Source organism: Heliconius melpomene, chromosome 1 (genome assembly GCF_056956725.1).
Source record: "Heliconius melpomene rosina isolate 202511_hmr_F chromosome 1, ASM5695672v1, whole genome shotgun sequence".
NCBI lineage: Eukaryota > Metazoa > Arthropoda > Insecta > Lepidoptera > Nymphalidae > Heliconius > Heliconius melpomene.
In genome coordinates this window covers 3348528-3369849 of record NC_140389.1, presented here as the reverse complement: position 1 = coordinate 3369849, position 21322 = coordinate 3348528, and the positions used below count along the sequence as shown (strand labels likewise).

Sequence of the window (21322 nt, the reverse complement as noted above, 5' to 3'; positions counted from 1 at the left end):
AATGTATGTTCGGCAATTTTCACTAGTTCAGCAGATATTTGAGAGGTTTTGATTTTTGTAATCGAATTATTGAAAAAAAAGTTAAATAAATCCGAGCGTTCGTTCTTTGCTAAGGATTTTTTTTGCTTTGATGATCGCTGAACAATTATGAAGGTAAAATTAATAAGTATTGAGGTCCCTTACTCTTAGACCATCGTTGATTCCCCGTCGGATACATGTGCATATAAAAACAAAAAATGTAAAAAGAAAACCTTAATACAACTTACGCGCAACAGCCAATTCATTCTCAACGGCCACATTCTCGTACGGCGGGTCCTTGACCTCTTCCGACGGAAACTTGGGCATCGTCGTAGACTTCGTCGGTTGGTCTAAACTCCCACTACTGGTTATCGGCAGCGATCTTTGTCGTGGAGGGGCTTTTGTCTCTTTGTCGAAACTAGTTCTGTCTCTTTCTAGCGGTTTGTCGGGTCTCTCGGGGGGACTTCGAAAATCATGTCTGTCTTGCATATATCTGTCTAGGTTTCTTTCGTTAGATCTGTCAGTATGTCGGTCTGGATTTCTGTTTTCATTAGATCTGTCTATATTTCTATTTTCGTTAGTTCTGTCTGTGTGTCTGTCTAGATTTCTATTTTCATTAGATCTGTCAGTGTGTCTGTCTATATTTCTGTTGTCATTGGGTCTATCTGTTCGATCTCTGGTGTCTTTGTCTGGGAGCAGTCGTTCGTTTACGTTTGGTTTGGACTCTGGTCTGTCGGGGGGTGGGGGAAGGGGTCGACTATTGGACTGTGGGGTACACGCTCGTCGGGGTTTTTCGAAGGCCCGTGGATCGGGTGGTACCTGAAATATAATTAATAATAAAGATATATAGTTATGCCATATAAAACAAGACATAAAAAAAAAATTAAACTATAATTACCTCATGATTTCTAGTATCAATAAGTCCGGTAATAGTTTCCGTAGATCCCGTTATGACGGATGTGAGTCGATGTCTCGAGTCCGGTTCAGGTTCTAGTGAAGATCTTCGACGGGGCTCTAGAATTAGAAAGGAAGTATAAATAATAAAAAAGTTATGAAGTATATATTTTTTAAAATTTTATACTATATACTGCTCGTAGCAAGGTAGGCAGAGGATTCCTATTGTATATTGCGCAAAACATCGAAAAGCCTAACTTCAAGGCTTATTGGCTACTATAGGACGATCAATACGGTTGCCGAAATTTCAGTGGTAGGAATATTAGTGCCCCAAAAGTTACTTAACACTCACCCATAATACTCGCTGAAGCAATATCCTGTACACTAGACGCAGTGGCGATGGTCTCCGCCGGTGACAAACTCTTCCTAGGCGGTAACGGCGGAGCTCTCAGCTCTCCGTACGCGTTCTCATTGGGCGCGGGCACTCTCCGTGTAGCACGCGGAGAGTGTCGCGGTGAAGCCCCGGCTGACCTAACGCCGGGGCGGAGAGCGTCGATTGTTGATGTCGCCGCGTTGAATTCTGCCCAATCCTTCGAATGGTTTTTTTGGAGCTTTAAATTTTCGTTTGTTAAAAAAGATTTTGTTTGTTTTAGCTTCTCACTTTTTCCCGTTATGCAGGACAGGCATAGGGAACCTATTGTTAAAATTTCCATTGTCCGCTAGTATGTAATAATTGTATTGAGATTTCATGGCTTAATTTAACTTGATTTTTTTATCGAATCCTTGTATCGAAATCGAACTCACAACAATATAAATTGGATATTACTCTATGTAAATGTTACCAAGACGCAATTTAAAATTTATATATCCTTTAAAGAAAATTTAAAAAACTTTGAAAAATTAATGGATATACCATATTACAAAATGGCCATTCTTATATGATATGAAAATATTGACATTACATATAAAATTAAATTTATTTGATAAGATAATTAAATTTGTTTAAAATGTATTTATGAATATTGTAATTTTATAAGAAGTTACATTTATATAAAACTTTTGCTTAAATTTCTTTTAATGTGAAATAAACCTTAAGAACGTTTATATTTTCTTTATTTTTAAATATACTATAACAATGATTTCTATATCACCAGTAAAAAGTTAATACATGCCACATGCATATATAAAACATTATAACTTGAAAAAAGAAAAATAAATCTTTTGAATGACACAAAAAAGCAAAAAAAGGATGCAAACGCAAAAGAAAACACAAAAAGCACATTCATTCAAGCATATATTGTCAACATTTAATTACACTTACAAATAAATAATTCATGATAGACAAAAAACCGTACAAAATAATAATTAAATACTAAAAATAATAATAATTAATTTAATAACTTTAGATTATATATATAGTATAGAATTTTTTTATATATATAGCTGCTTACAATTTAATAAGAAAAAAAACTCCAAAATTATCACTTTTTGTAAGAAATAAAATATAATCATGAAAAATTATTATAATAAAGATAAATTAATAAGATACAATAATATATTTTAAATAATAACTATTTCAATTAAGCACTATAAGAACAATCATTGTTTCAATTGCTTTGCATTATTTTATTATTTAAAAAAAATAATAATACTTTGACGTTAAATGCCAAAATAAAATAAAGTCCATTTAATAATAAAAATTCAAAGTCTATTTGTAGTATTATATAAAATCTAAACTAATAATCACTGTCGTATTTTAAACTAATATCTATAATAATATAACTTCTTAATTAATGAAATCTAAGTTATCTATAAAAAAATAATAAAGATATTATTTATTTAAAAAAAAAACAAAATAATAATGATAACCAGAATTTAAGTAACTTACATTTGATTAAAATAAATTTTCAAATGTTTAAAAAAATTGTATTAATTTTTTTATATGAAACAAATTTTAATCAAATATTTATATTATATATTATTCAACTAATTTAATAATTGTGATTATGATAATGTAAAATATTTTAGTATTCAGTCCGATATTTTAAATATAGTGAGCAGATCTTTTCTTATCAAAAAAAAATACAAATATAATACAACTTATTTAAAAACATAGAATCTATTTTGAAAATTCAGGTAGTTCCACCCTTATTTTAAATGAAAATAACGTGTATTCAATAGCAATTGTGAATAGCAATTGTGAATGATGAAAAAGAAATTATGATTATTAATGTAACCATTACAGTATTTAAATGCACATATATCATCGAAAATATATCTTGTATTTTTTTTCTACAGGAAATATACAAAGATTTTTCATATAATAAAATGTATGAAAAATTTAAATTATTAAAATTGTTTGTTTTCAATAAACGATTACTCCGAACTAAAGATAAAAAAAAAAAAAAGAAACACTTTTGCTATTGAATGTATGTACATATCAATGATTAAAATGAGATAACTTTATTAATCAGATATGAATAAGTTAAGGAAAGTCGAAAAGCATATATATAGTCTTTAGGGAATAAATGAGTAAAACAAAAACAATACAATAAACTTATATCATTGAAAACATAATGAATGCTCGTCGATTTATTAATTTATTCACATGTGGCACGGAATTAATATTTTCATTTAATTTTTAAATTTCACCCCGCATCCCGCGCATAGCCGTGGGCTCTTAGTGCTAAGGCACTTCGTTTTACAAGACATTGAGTGGCGGAACTCTACGCGGCGTTTTGCCTTGTTATCAGAGCGGGAAAATGTATATTATTTTGTTTCGCTCGAGTAGGAATCGAACCTACGACCATCTTATTTATAATCAGTTGTTAAGTACCTACCGAGACTATTTAGACCTATTGAAAAAAATAACTGTATATATAATCCCCGATTAAGATTAAATTAAGACAAGGCGTCGTGTTCAGCTATTTAACAAATAATATCAATAAAAAGAACGGAATGTGGAGAGCAGAGTGTCTTAACACTATTACTAATATTAGGTTCTCTACTAGGCTGCTATATGCGGGATATTTGTATGAAAATATTATAATTGAAAACATACATGTATGAATATGCTATATCGAAAATAAAAAATAAATATTATTTATTATTAATAATTTTGCGCCCAAAATTTAAAACGAACATAAAATATAGTATTTTATTGTACAAAATAATTATTAAGTTCTTCTTAATGAAAATTTTAAGTAACTTATTTGATGGTTTTATTATTAAAAAAAAGGTTGTTGTTTTATGAACCAAGTACATTTTTAATTTTTCAAATGATTATAATTATTTGGGGGGTGTGCTGACATGTAGTGAATGTGGCCGAAATTTTTCTGGTAAAGTCGGTTATGTCAGTCACATTAGAGCTTATCAACGAAGCTCTTGTTAGCCAGATGTCAGTCGCTGTGGCCGAAATCGGTCAGGAACTATCACATTTTTAATTTTTCAAATTTATTATTTTTATAAAAAAAAGAGATATATTTATGAACAATTAAAACTTTCATTCAAACACAAAACTGCGAAAATTAGAAGAAAACCGACAGAACACTTTCATCCATGCATGTTTTCAAATATATGTATAATTTATTTATACAGTAAAACTCGATTAATTGTTCCTCAGTTTCGCGATTATCCGGACTACTATATATATTTTCTTATATTATTATTTATATTTCTTGATAGTTTTTCGTTGATATGTATTTGTTATTTTTAATTAACTTTTCATCTTACATTCGATTAACGGGATTTTCAATTATCCGGATCGCTAAGAACAATTAGTCTAGTTAATCGAATTTCTACTGTATTTAAATGTATTTATGTATATATAAATATCAATGTAATGTGTCCGTCGTGTCGTACGTTAAGCATGCGGCGATTTTCTCCGCCTCTGCGAAAACAATCACAATAATAGTATGAACATGCTTTTTGTTTAAAAATACAATATGCATTGCAAATATAAAAAATATATATATAAACCTAAACTAAAATAAATTATAATTAATATAAATTAATTATTTGATACTAGTCATACTTTATTACTTAATATTAAAAAGTTACAATGCAAATTGCAATCTAATAGTAAAAAAAATAACCAATGATTTCCGAGCAAATAAAATAAAATGACATATTAAAAGCCCACAAACAAACATACACATGCTTGAAAATATAACAATATGCATACATGCTGAGGAAACAGAAATAAAAAAAAACGATAAATTGCAATTAACTGCCATGTTTACATAGATTGTATCACAGTAACTAATTATGACATACTAAAAAAATACTAAAATAATGTGTAAAGGGTTATTAAATTTAAAACAAATTTATAAAAAAATTCAAATGTCTCCATTTTCTTTACAGATTGTCAGAGACAATAAAACTTGTAAAATAATAATTATTAATATCATTATAAGAAATATTATTAATATCATTATAATAATAACCTCATATAAGTTCGTAATTGTAATGAAATTTCTAAAATATAATATAATTTTGGGGCCGTCACTATAAAAGCGCGACGATTGTGGATTTAATTCCCACTAGAAGGAATAACGAATTCTTAAGACATTGCGTGTTGAGTGAGTGGCGGAACTGAACACTGCGCTTTGCCTCGATACCAGAGCCAAGAAATGAAAATATATAAATATTTCACTTCCTCGAGTGGAGATCGAATCCACAACCAGTCGCGTTTACAGTCACACTCTGTGCTCCTGTGCCACGACTGGCCTCGAGTATAAAATATTTTTTTATAATTCGGAACAAAAATCCACGTTACCGGAATCGACGTTCTATCAAAAATCAAATATTTATCGTTAAGATTTTATGAATAATTTAAAAACATTACTTACTCCTAAAAAAATAACTCGATTATTTTTTTAAAAATCTATTTAAAATATAATATTTACCTCGGGATCGTCAATGTCGTCGGTCAATCCGTTGAAAGTGGTGTTCCTAGAGGACCAACCGTTGGAATTACTCGATATCGTTGTTTCAGAACCTGAAATTGTAGAAAACGTGTGTAATAAGTAATAAGTAAAATACACCTATATGAAAATGTATTTATTGAATAAAATTAATGTAAAAAAATGTTAGTTGTGGCGCAGGGGCATATCGTGCGGCATTAAACACAAAAAGGTCGTAGATTCGATTCTCGTAACAAGGCGAAGCGCGTCGTTGAGTTACGTCACCTCAACAAGCAATGCGTCCAGAATTCGGTAGAAAGTGTGGAACGGAATTGTTTTAATGGGAACGGAGTGTCTTAAAGCCAGGTTCCAAGGGTTCCTCTGTCTATCCAGCGTGAAGGTCAAAAAAGAGATGTAAATACAGTTCATATGTAAATGAATAAAGAACTCACTTGAACCATTACACCCTGAGGACCCCGACGAGCCGGATGAATTAGACGAAACCGGTTTCACTGCAGTCTTTGTGTTTGCTACTCTGTAATTATAAATTATAAAAAAGATATTATTATTTTATTTGAGAAGCGACGGTTGTGGGTTCGATTCCCACTCGTGGGAATTAAATATCTGATGTTTTAGTACAAGGTATTCAAAAAAATATTTCTCATGTCACGGAAAATATATATAAATGGAATATATAGATTATAAAATATATAAAAATATACTAACTTCACTTCCGAAGTGGTGTTGGGAGGTCGTGGCGGCACAAACGCATCGACGACCACTTGCTCAGTGCCCTTTATTTCCGCCCTACAGAACGGACAACCTTGGCCTTCAGAGTCCTGGAATTATAGGAATGTAATATTATTTATTACTATGCTATACTATTTAATTATACTACCAATATGATTTTTTTACTGTAAAACTCTTCTGAAAATAGCGTTATTAGTTATTTTACAAAATATATTAATTTGAACAGTTCAATAATAAAATTTGGAGTTTAAACTGCAATCTAATAGTAAAAAGTAGTAAGAAGTAATTATGTAACAATAATGTTAAATTTAGTTATTGAGTACACAACTATTAATATATTCATATCTAGACAAAGATAAAACAACTTACAATGATCTATTATTCTTATTAGCCATATCAAAGCAAAATAACAATAAAATTAAGTAATAGGTAATTTTAATCAATGTGGACTCTCGCTACTCAAATGTCTGGCACATTTGAGTACCTACACAGCATGTAGTGTTTACTTTCAACCAGCTTTGTATTGGTACAAAAATTTCAAGTAATATAAATTATTCTTATAATGCAATAGCCATTACAAAACCTTAAATAAATAAAATAAAATTCAACTTACAATCTGCCACGCAGTTAAACACGGTGTACACAACAAATGCCCGCACGGCTCTATTCTAATATCTTTGTCGTTTTCGGCGCATATTTTGCATAATTGAAACGTACTTCCTGAAATATTAAAATGAACATAATCCTTAAAACTAAGCATGTTTTTTTACAGTAATTAAAAGAAAATATTAAATATTTAATTTCCTCAAGCGGGAATTGCATCCGTGTGTCGTGTTTACAGTCGCACGCTTGTGTGCCAGCGCCACAAATGGTTTCAAGCTTTTAGTTTATAAATAGAAAAAAAAATACTTCATTAAGACAAAACGCGGCGTTAAGTTCCACTACCACAAATTAAAATGATCCATTTTTTTTTTTAAATCTTAGTTTATACAATCTACGGACATATACGTTACATACTTTTCTGGATTAAGTAAGAGTAGCCCTTTCTTAAAACAAATCAATATTAGTTTAAGTATTACAAGGAAGCTTACCCATTTCGCAATACAACTCGTACTGTTCCTGCGTGACAGTTATATGGTCCTCCGCAGGTGATATTATTGCTGAACTCAAATCGGGGTTTACATCGCGACCGTCTGGATATAGGTAGCTGAAATATACAATCCATACCTATATTATAAATTCGAAAGTAACTCTGTCTGTCTGTCTGTCTGTCTTTTACGCAATCAGGGCCAAACCGCTAATTTAATTGTGATAAAATACTTATATAGAGATACTTGAGGGTCTCGGGGTGAACATAGGATACTTTTTTTTCTCATATTTGTAATATTTTCGATATATACCACTATATTTAAATAATTAATTTGACATGCAATTTATTCCGCCATGTTTATAACAATCGTCGCTACGCGTTGCTAAGCAACGGCTTGCAAAGTTTGTTGTTTTAAGAAAACGTCACCCAAAGTGAGTTTTTCCTTAATGCATACGAGACTCGTACATGGCGCGCGCCGATATAGATTTGTATACATTAACAATAATTAGATAATTTCTATTATTTGATATTCATCCTTATGAAAATAAATATAAAAGTCACTTTTAGCATTTCATCTTGATGGAAATTACAGTTTACTGTGTCATTGATTCGGAATGACCTAGCCTACGAGTGGTATCGTATGACCGACGCGAACGGGCAGATGACTTTGATGATTTTGTAAATTTTTATATATTTTCGAATTACTATTATTTTTATGTAATTATTTGCTGCTTATAATTAATTTATCTCAGTTCAGTTATCTATACCGATGTTATACACTTAAAATATCGTAATTTTAATCATTTGGGATTTTATTTAATATTGTTCGCAAAAAATTATAATTATTTAATATACAAAAATGTTTAGTACGCGCGCACGGCAAACTTTAGGTACTTTTTCTGATATTAAGAATTTCCTTTAGTTACTTTTACTTCTTTTGTTGGTTCATTTCGGTTACTCAGACATTTTTTCTAATAATAAATCTCCACTTATTATTATTTAACTTATTTTAATTATTTAGGCTTATATTTTCGCGGGCGTAGCCGCGTCCGGGCCCACTAGTAATACATAAATCTACTAATTAATAATAGATAACTTTACATAAAAACTAGCTATTTCCTACGGCTTTGACTCCATAGTCAAATGACAATAAGAGGAGTGTATGATAAATTCGAAGAGTCCCAGGTAACTCAGAACCGCAGGCATAATGTCTTAAATGGGAAGGATTAACAATACGTAAATATAAAAATTAGCCTTCCTTGATAAATGGATTATCTATCACATTAAATTGCGATTTCATTCAGTAGTTTCTGAGAATGGCGCGTTGAACCAAACAAAATCTTTAACTTAAATTAGAAAAATGGTACAGTTGCTACGTCTATGATTATACGTAATGATAAATTTATTAATGCAATTGCTCATAATAAAACCATAACAAAATAAGTACTTACAACCCCTCTCTATAACCGTCCAGCAAGGCTTGTACTAAGCTCTTATTTTGCGGTATAGTTTGTAATATTTCGCCGTCGACTGTCACGTAACCTATTGCCCACTGCCCTAGCCGCGTACACGATAACCTGTAAAATATCAATATGTTATTAGGCTTGCTTTTTCTTAGCTTAACGCTGTATCCCGCTCATAGTAATGTAGGCAGAGGGAACCTGGGAAACTAGAGTTAAGACAATCCATTCCCATTAAGACTTCCGTATCTTAATGGGGATGTCATATGGAAGCATTGCGTGTTGGGTGGCATAACTCAACGCCGCGCTTTTACGTGACGATACCAGAGCGAAGAAATGAAAGTTTAAAATGTATCTACAAATCCTTCTAAAGTGAAGTTAGCAACTTCTACACGCAAAGAATATGAATGCACACCCGTCCATTACATAAGGCAAAGCCACAAATCAACATCATACTTTACAAACACTCATAACTCACAGTAGCAGGTACAAATTCTTTCAATTTCAAGTAAAAGCTCCCCGCATTAACTTAAAGCTCTAGCACATGAGATGCAAATATGAGATGCAATCCGAGTATTTTCCGAATTTGCATATCCTTAAGTGCTCTATAAAGTAAGAATGGCTCAAACGTTTTGAGATGGTATTCCATTGCCTATATAAAATACTTAAATAGCAAAAAGTGGCATTATAAGTAGTTTTATAATTTATAAAGCTTTTCCGATTAAAAATATAAGAACTTTAGAAGGACACACAAACCTATTTTATTAAGTATACGTATTTAGGTTTATTTTTGTTAGGTAACGAAATTTTGTTACGTAATTTTAGTTGACTCCTATTAATATCGATATCGTCATCATCAAAGGCTTCCCTATTCCTGGCGTTCTGTCCCCAATTAGCGCTTAGAGCATCGATATATTAAAACATATTGAAAAAGAAAAATTCGTTCAAAATTTAACGAACTATCATAAATAACACATTCTAGCATTTCCAGATAAGTCTGACCACTAATACAGTGGTTATAAAGACACGGTTAATAATATAGTTTACAATTTTTCTTGATAATTGGCCTATTCAACTCAAAAATCAAACTTACTAAAATCTACTTACCTAAAAACATAACTGCCAGCCTTATGTATATATTTTTGTAGGCGCGCCTTCACCTCGTCGTATGTGAGGAACGCTACGTAGCCGGGATGCGTCACGGCAAGTAGCTGCCAGTTACGCAGTAGAGTGCTCCAGGGTTGAAATAATCTGAAATTATTGTTTATTTATAATTATATATAGGTATATTTTACTGTTTTTAGTCTTCGATTGTTTGTTTATAGCAGGGTAGCCGGAGGAAGTCTAGAGTTAAGACAATCTTTTCACCCGCATCGCGGAAATTTCGAGATATTGCTCCTATAGAATAGCGGAGCTCAACGCCGTACTTTGTAGTAACCAGTGCGAGGAAATGCATATATTAATGTGCTTTGCCACTGCACCACTAACGGTCTCGTATTTTACTTTTCTTTATATACTTTTTATTGTGTATAGAAAATTTACTATTTAGAGACTCCGCTATCCACTCGGCGTACTTTTTACCCAATTTACTTTGCCCAAAATATATAAAAAAAATAAAAACCCTAACATCCATTATTTATAGAGCAGACTACTCAACATTAAACTTCTATTTAAATACAATATAGCATATTCTTTATACATTTTATAGAGATCATTAATTAACATTAAATAAATAAAATAAATAAGTATTTTTTTATTGGGACCTAAAATTATATTAATTATCAGGTAGTACCAACAAAATCAGGAGAGCCCGTGAGATAACGTAATAAAAAAAACAAAATCAATATACGAGTTTTTTTATGAAAAAAATAATTACTCTACACGAACTGCCCCGTGGGTAACCTGCTGTGGAAATTAAAAGAGCTCGCAGCTAAAGTTTTCAACTTTTCTATTGAAATATACGTTGGATGTAGGTACGTTATTTTTTATTGAACGAATATCCAGTGAGGTTAATTAAACTTTTAGATACGAAAATTTGTTTAAGCTCCTTTTTCACCAAATAATGCTTGTAAAAATCTTTAATCTATATATATAAAAGGACTTGTCCTCACTGACTGAGGTAAGACGCGCGCACAGCCGTAACCGCTGTGCGTAGAAACGTGAAATTTGAACATAGGTTTACTTTCGTTATCTGGACATCCACTAAGAAGGGATTTTGAAAAATTTTAACCCTAAAGGGGTGAAATAAGGGTTTAAAGTTTGTATGGGAAAAAATTTTAATCGACACCGATTTTTATAAAATTTGAAATTTAGATTTTTAAAAGTATTTAATTGAACACGTGTATCATCGTTTTCTAGAATTCTCCCCCTAAGGGTGCAAATAAGGGGTTGAAAGTTTGTATAGATTTTTTTTTAAATCGGCACCAATTATTATAAAATTTGAAATTCAGTTTCTTAAAAATATTTAATTGAACACATGTTTCATGGTTTTCTACAATTCTTCCCCTAAGGGTGCAAATAAGGGTTTAAAAGTTTGTATGAAAAAATCTTTCAAACGCCACCGATTTTTATAAAATTTTAAATTTGGACTCTTAAAAATATTTAATTGAACATGTTTCGTGGTTTTCCAGAATTCACCCCTAAATAAGCAAGCGAAGCTGCGCGCGTCCGCTAGTCTCTTATAAGACATAACATAGTGTAAGAAGCTTTAAGACTTAGTATGTACCAATATTTTCAGCGCCAAATTTTAGCGTTCTACGCCGCATAGTTTTACTGATAGATAAAACTATGCGGCGTAGAACGCTTATATTTAGTAGACTTCTTGGGTAGTGTAACGGAGAACTGAGATGATTTACCGAAATTTCAACGGGAACGTATTAAAGTCCACGCGAACAAAGCTGCGCGCTACAGCTAGTAATTTATATAAATTTACTATTCTGTGTAACAATATTCTACTATACATTATAACTTAACCAACCAACCCCAAATTGATTGAACTGCACACATATAAAAAAAAAATCTTAGGCATAATTTTCCCAAAATATATAGAAAAAAAAAATCCCAACACCCATAATTTATATATACCAGACCACTGAGCACTAAAATCCATATTTCTATATAATAGAGGATATTCTTTATAAATTTTCACGCATTCCTTTGTAGCGGACCAGTTTAAATGGCTGCGCAGTTTTGATAATGTCTGAATAGAATTCACCCGACGGACTACGGATTATTCTTCGGTGCTCTATACAATACGCCAGACGGAAAATGTTGGGTGTACTCGTAGGTAGTAAGTACGCATACAATAAATGTATAAATAAGGTCGTGATCGCACTATAGGTGGCTTTTTTTTAATTTGTGGTGATAGTTGGTAGTGAACTCGTCAATAAGTCACGCTGTTTATTACTCTCTACTTATTTAGAGACGAAGACGAATTATTGGCCAATTATCTCTAAATAAGTAGAGAGAGAATAATTATTAAGTCTTAAAAGCGAATGACTTTTAAAATCTAAATACCTGATGGATTTCAAACAAGCTTTGCATATTTTATTTCTATAACCAAAAAAATAAATACATAACTAATTTTAACTACAATATCCAAAATAGAAACTGTTACATTTAAAAATAGGACTTCGTAAATTTAGATCATTTTAAACACAAGATACGTACGTAGCCTAAGGAATGGGGCATGGCAAATTATTAAAAGCTTTCATTTAGTCCTTTTGCATCGTGCATTCCACTCTAATGTAGGTACGTCCCGTTTTAGTTATACATTTTATTTCGTAATGCATTAATACAAAATGTACAAATGCAAAAACTTAACTTCACGCTTTATCCCTGCAAATGCAAAAGTTGGCTATAATCTAAATAAAAGTAAAAAAAATGCAGACGCTCTTGGGGAAATAGAGGGGGGCCGCTTTTTCTCTTCCCTTGGCTTATCAGGGTGTACCAGGATATATGAGTATATAACTCACCTCGTAAACACGTCAAACTCAAAATTAGATATAAAGTCGTTGCACGTCAAGTCTATTGTCGTCTTGAGGGCCATCGTCTCCAAACCAGAAGATATGGGATGCACGTTGTTGAGTTCTTCACGAAAATGCTTCCAGGGGACTAGTGTGCTGAAACAAATAAAAAATATACTTATAGTAACTGAAGTGAAAGTTTAAAAAACAATCAGCTTAACACAGTAGGGTAGGCAGAGGGAACCTAGTGTTAAGACACTCCGTACCCCACTTTCCGCCGAAATCTGGAGGCATTGCGTGTTGAGTGGCAGAACTCAATGCCGGGCTTTGCAAGTTTAATATAAAAAAAAATTTGAAAGTTTAATATCAAAATATTTTTATAGGCAAGTTACTACCATCATTTTTGAAAATACCATAAAAAATGTTAGCATTTGCAATCTTTCGGTAAATTAGCATCGACTGAGAATCTATAAATAATTTAATATTAGTAATTATCATTACCACCACTTAATATAGTCTCAAAGACGTCCCACGCGTATTGCAATGCAATTGTATTTGTATAAAATATAACTAGGAAAAACCATACAATATCGTTTGTTTAGATATCCCATGGGAAAAAACATAACGGGATGTTGTATAAATATATCATTTTTCTAATTCCCAAACGGTAAATTCCGACTCGTTACCTTCTGTTCGGTAATTTTTATTATTTTGATATTCAAAATAATAAATAATAAAAATTCAACGGAAAGTGGGGAACGCAAGTGTCTTAAAGGCAATGGAGTATTTAACACTAGGTACCCAGGTTCCCTATGTCTGTCATCATTCTATGTGTCATCATTCAACGTAACACTAAAATTTCACAAACCAAAATTCAATAATTACATAATTTTAATTTCCACAAATGATTGAAGCTTTGATAGGTTTATGGTCTTATTAATCAAACTGATCCTCTCTCAATATGCCAAAAGCCGAAATTATTACAGTAGCTGTGCTTATTTAGATTCATTGAAATTGTAGCTTAATTACGATTAAAAATGCTTCATTAATAAGACGATACGTCCCCGAGTTATATATATAGTTATATAATTAATGATGTAAAAGTGTAGCTTTTAATTATAATACGAGTAAACGGGATGGTTTGAAGTTCGATAAATTTCCTATTAATAGTTTTCTCAACAGAAATGAGGCGTTAAGTTCCGCCATCCAACGCACAGTGCCCAAAATTAACAGAAAGCGGTAACTATCTAAGAGTGAAGAAAATAACATTTTTTTAATAAGATATTCTTTTAAGATCACCACCTGTTATAATCAACATCAACTTTTATCACAAAGTAAAACGATAACGGTAGATTAAAGTAGCAAGAACTACTAAGTACCTACGGACTCGTCATCACAAGCAGCAATTTAAAGTAAAGTTAGACGTAAATATAACTGTTTTTTAATGTCAGTCAATTTGCTTTAAGACTTCTTCCTAACTACTTCCTAAGAAGGTAGCCTGGACTTAATGGGGAGCAACAGCCATTATCCTACTATTGACAAGCTTGCGGTAAAACTGGTCATCATCATCATCAGGTATAAGTATAGTCACAGAAGTAGTAAAGTAGTAAGAACCTTTACAACAATTATTTAGGGAAAACTAAGAGAGCACAACAAATTATTACTATATCTTAACTGCGGCTTCGCCTGCATAGTCAAAATTACTTAACTTTTACTACAATTATAGTGGGCTATCGGCACGATTAACATGATCCTATATGAAGCTTATCACCTTCTTTAACAAATGGAAAACCAAATACAAAAATAATAATTTTTAAATCACACCAATAGTTCCTGAGATAAGCGTATCTATCCACACAAACTCTTCAGCTTTATAATATTACTATTAACATATAGACGAGCGATTCAATAAAAGATAGAGATTATACTCTATCTTTTTAATTGAAGAGACCCTACAACCGTATAAATATTTATAATCAGTATTACAATCTGTCTACATTTAATTGTTAAGCGAGTCATTAAAACAAGTACCTCGGGTATATTGTAAAAGTACTGAATGAAAAGTTAATATCTCAATCTCAGACAAAGGTCCGTAAATAAAAGAGCTTTCATACTAAAACCGGTGTACTATTTTGAATTGTTCTTATTGCGCATTTTTTACCCATCCTTAAAAAAGTGGAAGTATATTTTAGTGGATACTACCTTTATTGAATATTTTTTTCAGTCTAAAATGTCTGCTTGATGTGTTGGAGCAGTTTTCGCATATTTGTAGGGGCACAAGCGCGCTGTAAACGTGACGGTAATGGATTCAATTCCTACTAGGGGCAATAATAATAAAAGAAATATTTCATTTTTTCATTTCAAACCGCAGTGTTGAGTTCCGCCACTCCACGCATAATGCCTCGAGAATCCGGCGAAACAAAAACGAAACGAACAGAAATGTTTTAATGGAAACGATATTTCTTAACACTGGGTTCCCTACTTATCTTGCTATGTGCGAAACGCTGAACACGCTGTAGCGTCAAGAAAAAAAACATCTTTAATAAATAATGTGATGGTAGGTATAATTTAAAATTACATTTTACCTATGAATATATAAAAAAAAACCCGTGAGAATTCTCTAAATTGAAGATTAAACCAAATCCCATGAGGCAACATATAATGGCAGTGTATTTGAAATGCAATCAAAAACACAATGATATCTCGACATCGGCGGGTTGCGTAATGGCGTTTAAATCATTTATTGCATATTCCACGCTTTTGCGGTCACAGATACACCTATTGTACAAATACTGTTTCACAGTTTATTTGATATGCATACTATTTGTTTATAAACTTTAGCTTTTAACTTTCCAGTAGATATGTTTAATACTTTTTTTTAGCTTCAATCTATATCCCACACATGGCAGGGTAAGCACAGGGAACCTGGGAACCTAGTGTTAAGACACTCCTTTCCTATTAAGACGCTTCCGTTCTCCCATTCTCTATCATACACATATTTTCTTTCGTCTCTCCAGAGCGAGGAAATGAAAACATCCCATGCCCTCGAGTGGTACTCGTATCCACGACCGTTGTCTTTTCAATCGCACGTCCGTGCCCCTGCACCATGACGGCTCCTAAAATCTAAGTAATTATGATACTTAGGAGTAACCTAGTAATAACATAAATATTTCACGACGTGGTATTCAAACCCACAACCATCTTCTGCCAGATACATTAAAACTGTGCTTCATTGGAATATAGAATACCTAAACAGAAATATCTAACGCCACATTTCACCTGACGGACGGACAGCTTACTGAGAAATGACAGGAGACTAACGCCAGAAGCGTTTTCATTCACACGTGTATAGCTGGTAGCATACATTTTTAAATACGAATAAACTGCAAAATGAAACTGCAAAATTTAAGCAAATGTTTAAGTTCGTTTACAAAACTTTTCTTCTCGTATTAATATTTAGATATATTTCGGCAGAAAGTGGGGAACGGAGTGTTAAGTGTTAACACTAGGTTCCCTCTTCCTGCCCTGCTGTGTGCGGGATACAGCGTGAAACTGATATATCTACCAAAATCATAAATCACAGTAGGTATAAAAAAAAACTCGTGATGTACCATATAAAAGTGTCACCATTAAGTGCTTTAAAACATCACCGAAGCCATACGCAAAATAACCTAAGGCTTCACCTCTGTTTAACACGTTTTCTGACATTATAATAATTATATTCAATTAGATATATCTTTCCGCTATTCTGATAAAAATAAATACTTTCACATTTTTTTTGCTAAACTATATGACGATCATTGTTATCATATCGGTGTATATGGAAAAGAAACTCTTCTGAAAAAAAAAATGGTATTGCATAAGACAAGAAAAATATTTTTTTGCTTCGTTCTCCGTTGTATTCCGCAATGCAGCAGGGTCGACAGAAAGAAACTAGTAACTAGACATTCTAAACTAAAACTAGACATTCCGTCGTCCACATTCGAGACGTCACACGTCAAGTGATCCCACCAACCCCCAAATCCCCCACACTCACATCTCACTTTCAGCCAGACGACGTCCAAACGACAAGACGATGACAAACCTATTGTCTCCAAATCATCATGTCATTTGTGGTTTCGCTGAAATTCTTGATTGGTACAGATAGCATCCTTTGCGGCCGTACAAGTGGGCGGTGTCGTTGTGCGAAAGGATGTGAGTCACCCACAATTTATCACACAATTCTCTTTGCAATATATATTTCCTATAGGTAGGTAGTTATCGATAAACAAACGTGATGAGGACATAATGTTTCCCTTTTCGATCAATTCAAGGGCGTAATTACATTATAGTAGTACTAAGCAGAATCAAACAGAGTGCCATGGAGTTGCGATCGCCCGGAAGTTAGTTTTTCGTTGTTAAGTCGGGAAGAAAATAAATGAAATATTTCATTTACCATGTTCTTTACTTTTCGTCTACATTTGGAGTAAAATAAAATGTTTTGTAAGATAAACATTTTCAAGAGGTCCGTAGTGGCGCAGCGGCACAGTATATGACTGTAAACACTACAGCTGTGGGTTCGATTGTAATTGCGGGGAACATTTTTCGCTCTGACAGCAAGACAAAGCAGCGTTATACTACGGAAGCGAATAGTTTTATCACTCTTCTCCCTCTACCTACCCAGTGCCATACGCAAAATATAGTTTAACAACTAGATTCTGTCCCTTTAACTAAAATACAAGCGCCAACTCGAACACAAATACCACCATACACTTAATTACAAAACCCATAGAGTACCAACACTTATGATAAAGTAGTGAAATATCGATTGGCACCGGGCGTTGCAATCGACTGGTGCTCGAACGTGAACAAAGCGGTCACCGGCTGACAATGGGGACGATCAAACGAGTGGGGGGGGGGTAATTTGAGGATACGACTCGAGTGCTCTTTATCATTTTTACCCATTTCTGTACATGTATGTCGTGATGGCGCGGTTGTTTGTTGGTTTAGGTGTAATTGCGGGAGGTAAATGGTAGCAGGTTTGAATTACACAAAACCAATTAAATTAAATTAAAGCATCCCACAACCGTCGCGCCTATGGCATATGGCCTCAATACATATCCATATGTGCGAAATATAAAAAAAAACTAGTTCACGTAAGAAAGAATAATCTTCTATTTCCTCTATATATAATAATTCAATAAACAAACATACCTACCTAATGTTATCTAATAAGAGAAAACTACTTGTAATTACTCTTGTACAATTTATCCTGTACTTTAATATACTAGCTCGATGAAGCGTAAATTAAGTTTACGTGTTTTTTTTGTTTATTTTTTTTTTATTATCTGTAAATACCATAAAATACCTAATGCTGCCATATTTCTTCTTTACCCGTTTTAAAGTCGATTTTGATTATTCTTTGGGTAATGGGTTTTGATAATTCGTTTTTTTATTTCGTTAATAATTTTAATGTCTAAATTTATTATATTTAAAGTAGATCAATATTATTTCCATTAATTATCTAAAAATAACAATGATCAATTAAATTCGTTATAAATTATATACATTTCTACCTTTTTCAATTAACACGAAAAATTCAATATCATAACTACGAAGTTTAGTCACTCTAAAACTCTGTCGCCAAAACGGAGAACACAGTCACACATCTTCACTAGAAATACGCGCGAAAACAAACAAACAATACCATACCATACATATCACCATTCAAGTACAACACACACGTTAGAAAGCTCGGGTCAAGTGGGTCGTGAATCAACTTTTACACCTCGTCGTTTACTTACAAATTAGCCACTCAAAAGGCAAGTGGGGCAAATGCCGCATCATTAACCTAAATAACATATGGACTCGTATGCGAGTGTATTACGAGTATTTTCTAATAGAATTGGATTAGGTCTTAATAGAGCAATAAATTATGAAGCATTAGCATATACCCACCCTCACTAATTATTAAACGGCGGAACTAAACGCAGCGCTGGATTCTTACCAGATCGTGGAAATAAAAATAAGTAGTTCATTTATCCCATGGGAATCAAACTCCCAACCCCCAACAGTAACATTTATAGTCTGACCATTTTTTTTATTATAATAATAATCATTTCTTATGGTAGTTACATATAACTTTCTCTTTTTTTTACCTTCACGTTTTACCCCTAGCATAGTAGCCAGAGAGAGCAGAGAGGTGAACGCTACTGTTAACCTGCCTTTTAAATTATTTTTACTGTGAATTCCGCATTCAAATCGATTACGTACAAACATTTTTGCGTAAATTGTGTTAACTTTTTTTCACATTTAAACTACTTAAATAAAAAATATAAAAAAAAAACTAAATTTTATACTTTTCCACACAAATTAAAAATGTCATGTATGAAAGCGAAATTAGAGCGCTAGCTGTATATGTACTTACCTATGGCTAAAGCGATTAAAAAGCAATAAAGGTTATATGGCTACTTGAAGCGAAAGGATATTAAACGAGTTATAGCTTTGGAATGTGTGTATCTTAATCCAATTTAATTAAGCTAGTAGGTGTTGGAGAAGCTCTTTTATTAAAAAAAACATTCATTATTTTATACCATAATTACTGTAACTACATATTCTACTAATAGAATTAATGTTATATTAAATATTTAGCTCTATTTGAAAAGTAATCATTATAATTGTTGAACATATAAAATTTAACCGCGTTTCGAAGTTAAAATGCAGAAAATTAAACATTTTATAGGTACGCTCGTCTCGTCTAGTTAAGTTTACTTAAATAATATAAAGGTGTACGGTAAACGTATATAAGCATTACAAATGTTTACTTACATAGAGAAGTAAATTAAATTACAACTGTCCGTTTTGTATGTACGAGTATATTTTAATCGTAACTCTAGTCACCTAAAAATGCAAGACTTTATCCTGAAAAAAATACTTATCTTAATTAATTAACTTAAATTAAGTGGTAATTCATTTGGTGGATTTTATTTTGATGAAAAATAAATAAAAAAAAAAACTATCAATGAAAATTTATTGGAGATCTTCAGAGTTCCGCCTCTCAACTCGTAATGTCGCAAGAATGTCAACAGAGTGTCTTAACATTACGTTAGCGGGATAAAGCGTGAAACTAAAAAGCAAAAATAAGTAAGTGTAGTAAAGGAAATCTTCGTAGGAAGTTATCTATTATGTTTACATTATTTCCTTTGTTTACCTAACAACAACATAATCAAAATAATTAAAGATATAAAAAATTTAATCAACTTTTCAAATGCAAGAGTACAAAACAAGTACCCACATTAAGTTTATTTAAATACGAAACATTTTCCTTTTCTCATTACGGTCTATACAAAAACCGCTCTGTGATTTTCTACTGGCTGAAATAACTTTCTTATTTAAACTTAGTGTTTCGATTTTATTCCTTTGTAAGTAACTATTTCTTTAAAACTGGTAGATTAGTACAGGGTATAAGGAAATTTAACCTTAAAATAGTTATTGTTTGAATCATTTTTAATTTTAACTTCTGACGTTGACGTTTTTAGGGTTCCGTACCTACTGAGGAAAAAAAATGACCCCTTATAAAATTTTCCAAGAACTTTGATAACTTAGTACAAACCTCGTAAAACCCTCGTGAAAAAAATGTATTATTGATAATGTATAGATAGAAGCGACAACGCGATTAAATTGTTTGTTTCGACGAAAACAAGTATAGCTGAAATATTTTCCATACTTTCCTCAGACTTTCCATGAACTCCTTTATAACGTACATTCTTTTTACACTAAAAGAAATAATACCTAATTCTTATTAGAATTTTATAGAAAGCCATTACAAATATGCAAGATATAACAAATAACATGAGTTCGCAGTGGCACAGGAAAGGTCTCGAGAATTGGGCAACAAATAGAGAACGGAGTGTTTTAGCACTAGATTCCACTTTGTGTACGTAATGCCGAATGCGGGATACAACTAAGGAAGCTAAGAAAAAAATATATACACATGACCATACGTACCATTTATATATATAAAATTGCAGTTAATGTGTCAATGAAATACCTAAGGTGAATCCTTAATCGTGTTCCACTTTACCGCCGTACCGTAAGGAGCGCGTGGTCTTTAATATTAATTCATACAGTAGATATTTGTATTATATTATTCTATGGAATTAAAGACAGGCAATAGTAATCATATGTTTCGAACAATCTTTTATTATTATATTTAACTTACATCAAGGAGGTTTAATTATGTATTTTATTAAACACATAAAA

General features: G+C 32.1%; 1 protein-coding gene across 1 annotated transcript in view; it reads right to left on the bottom strand.

Moving 5' to 3' along the window:
* The window catches only part of Cbl (E3 ubiquitin-protein ligase CBL), a 65991-nt gene that overhangs the window by 3779 nt on the left and 40890 nt on the right, over positions 1–21322 (bottom strand). The window contains exons 2-12 of the mRNA XM_085198982.1: positions 13091–13237; positions 10224–10367; positions 9108–9233; positions 7658–7773; positions 7180–7286; positions 6543–6655; positions 6269–6351; positions 5820–5911; positions 1265–1502; positions 917–1032; positions 267–837 (exon numbers count right to left, since the gene is read on the bottom strand). Of these exons, the coding sequence (XP_085055108.1) occupies positions 267–837; positions 917–1032; positions 1265–1502; positions 5820–5911; positions 6269–6351; positions 6543–6655; positions 7180–7286; positions 7658–7773; positions 9108–9233; positions 10224–10367; positions 13091–13237 (1853 nt within the window). The remainder of the gene's footprint in view (positions 1–266; positions 838–916; positions 1033–1264; positions 1503–5819; positions 5912–6268; positions 6352–6542; positions 6656–7179; positions 7287–7657; positions 7774–9107; positions 9234–10223; positions 10368–13090; positions 13238–21322) is intronic.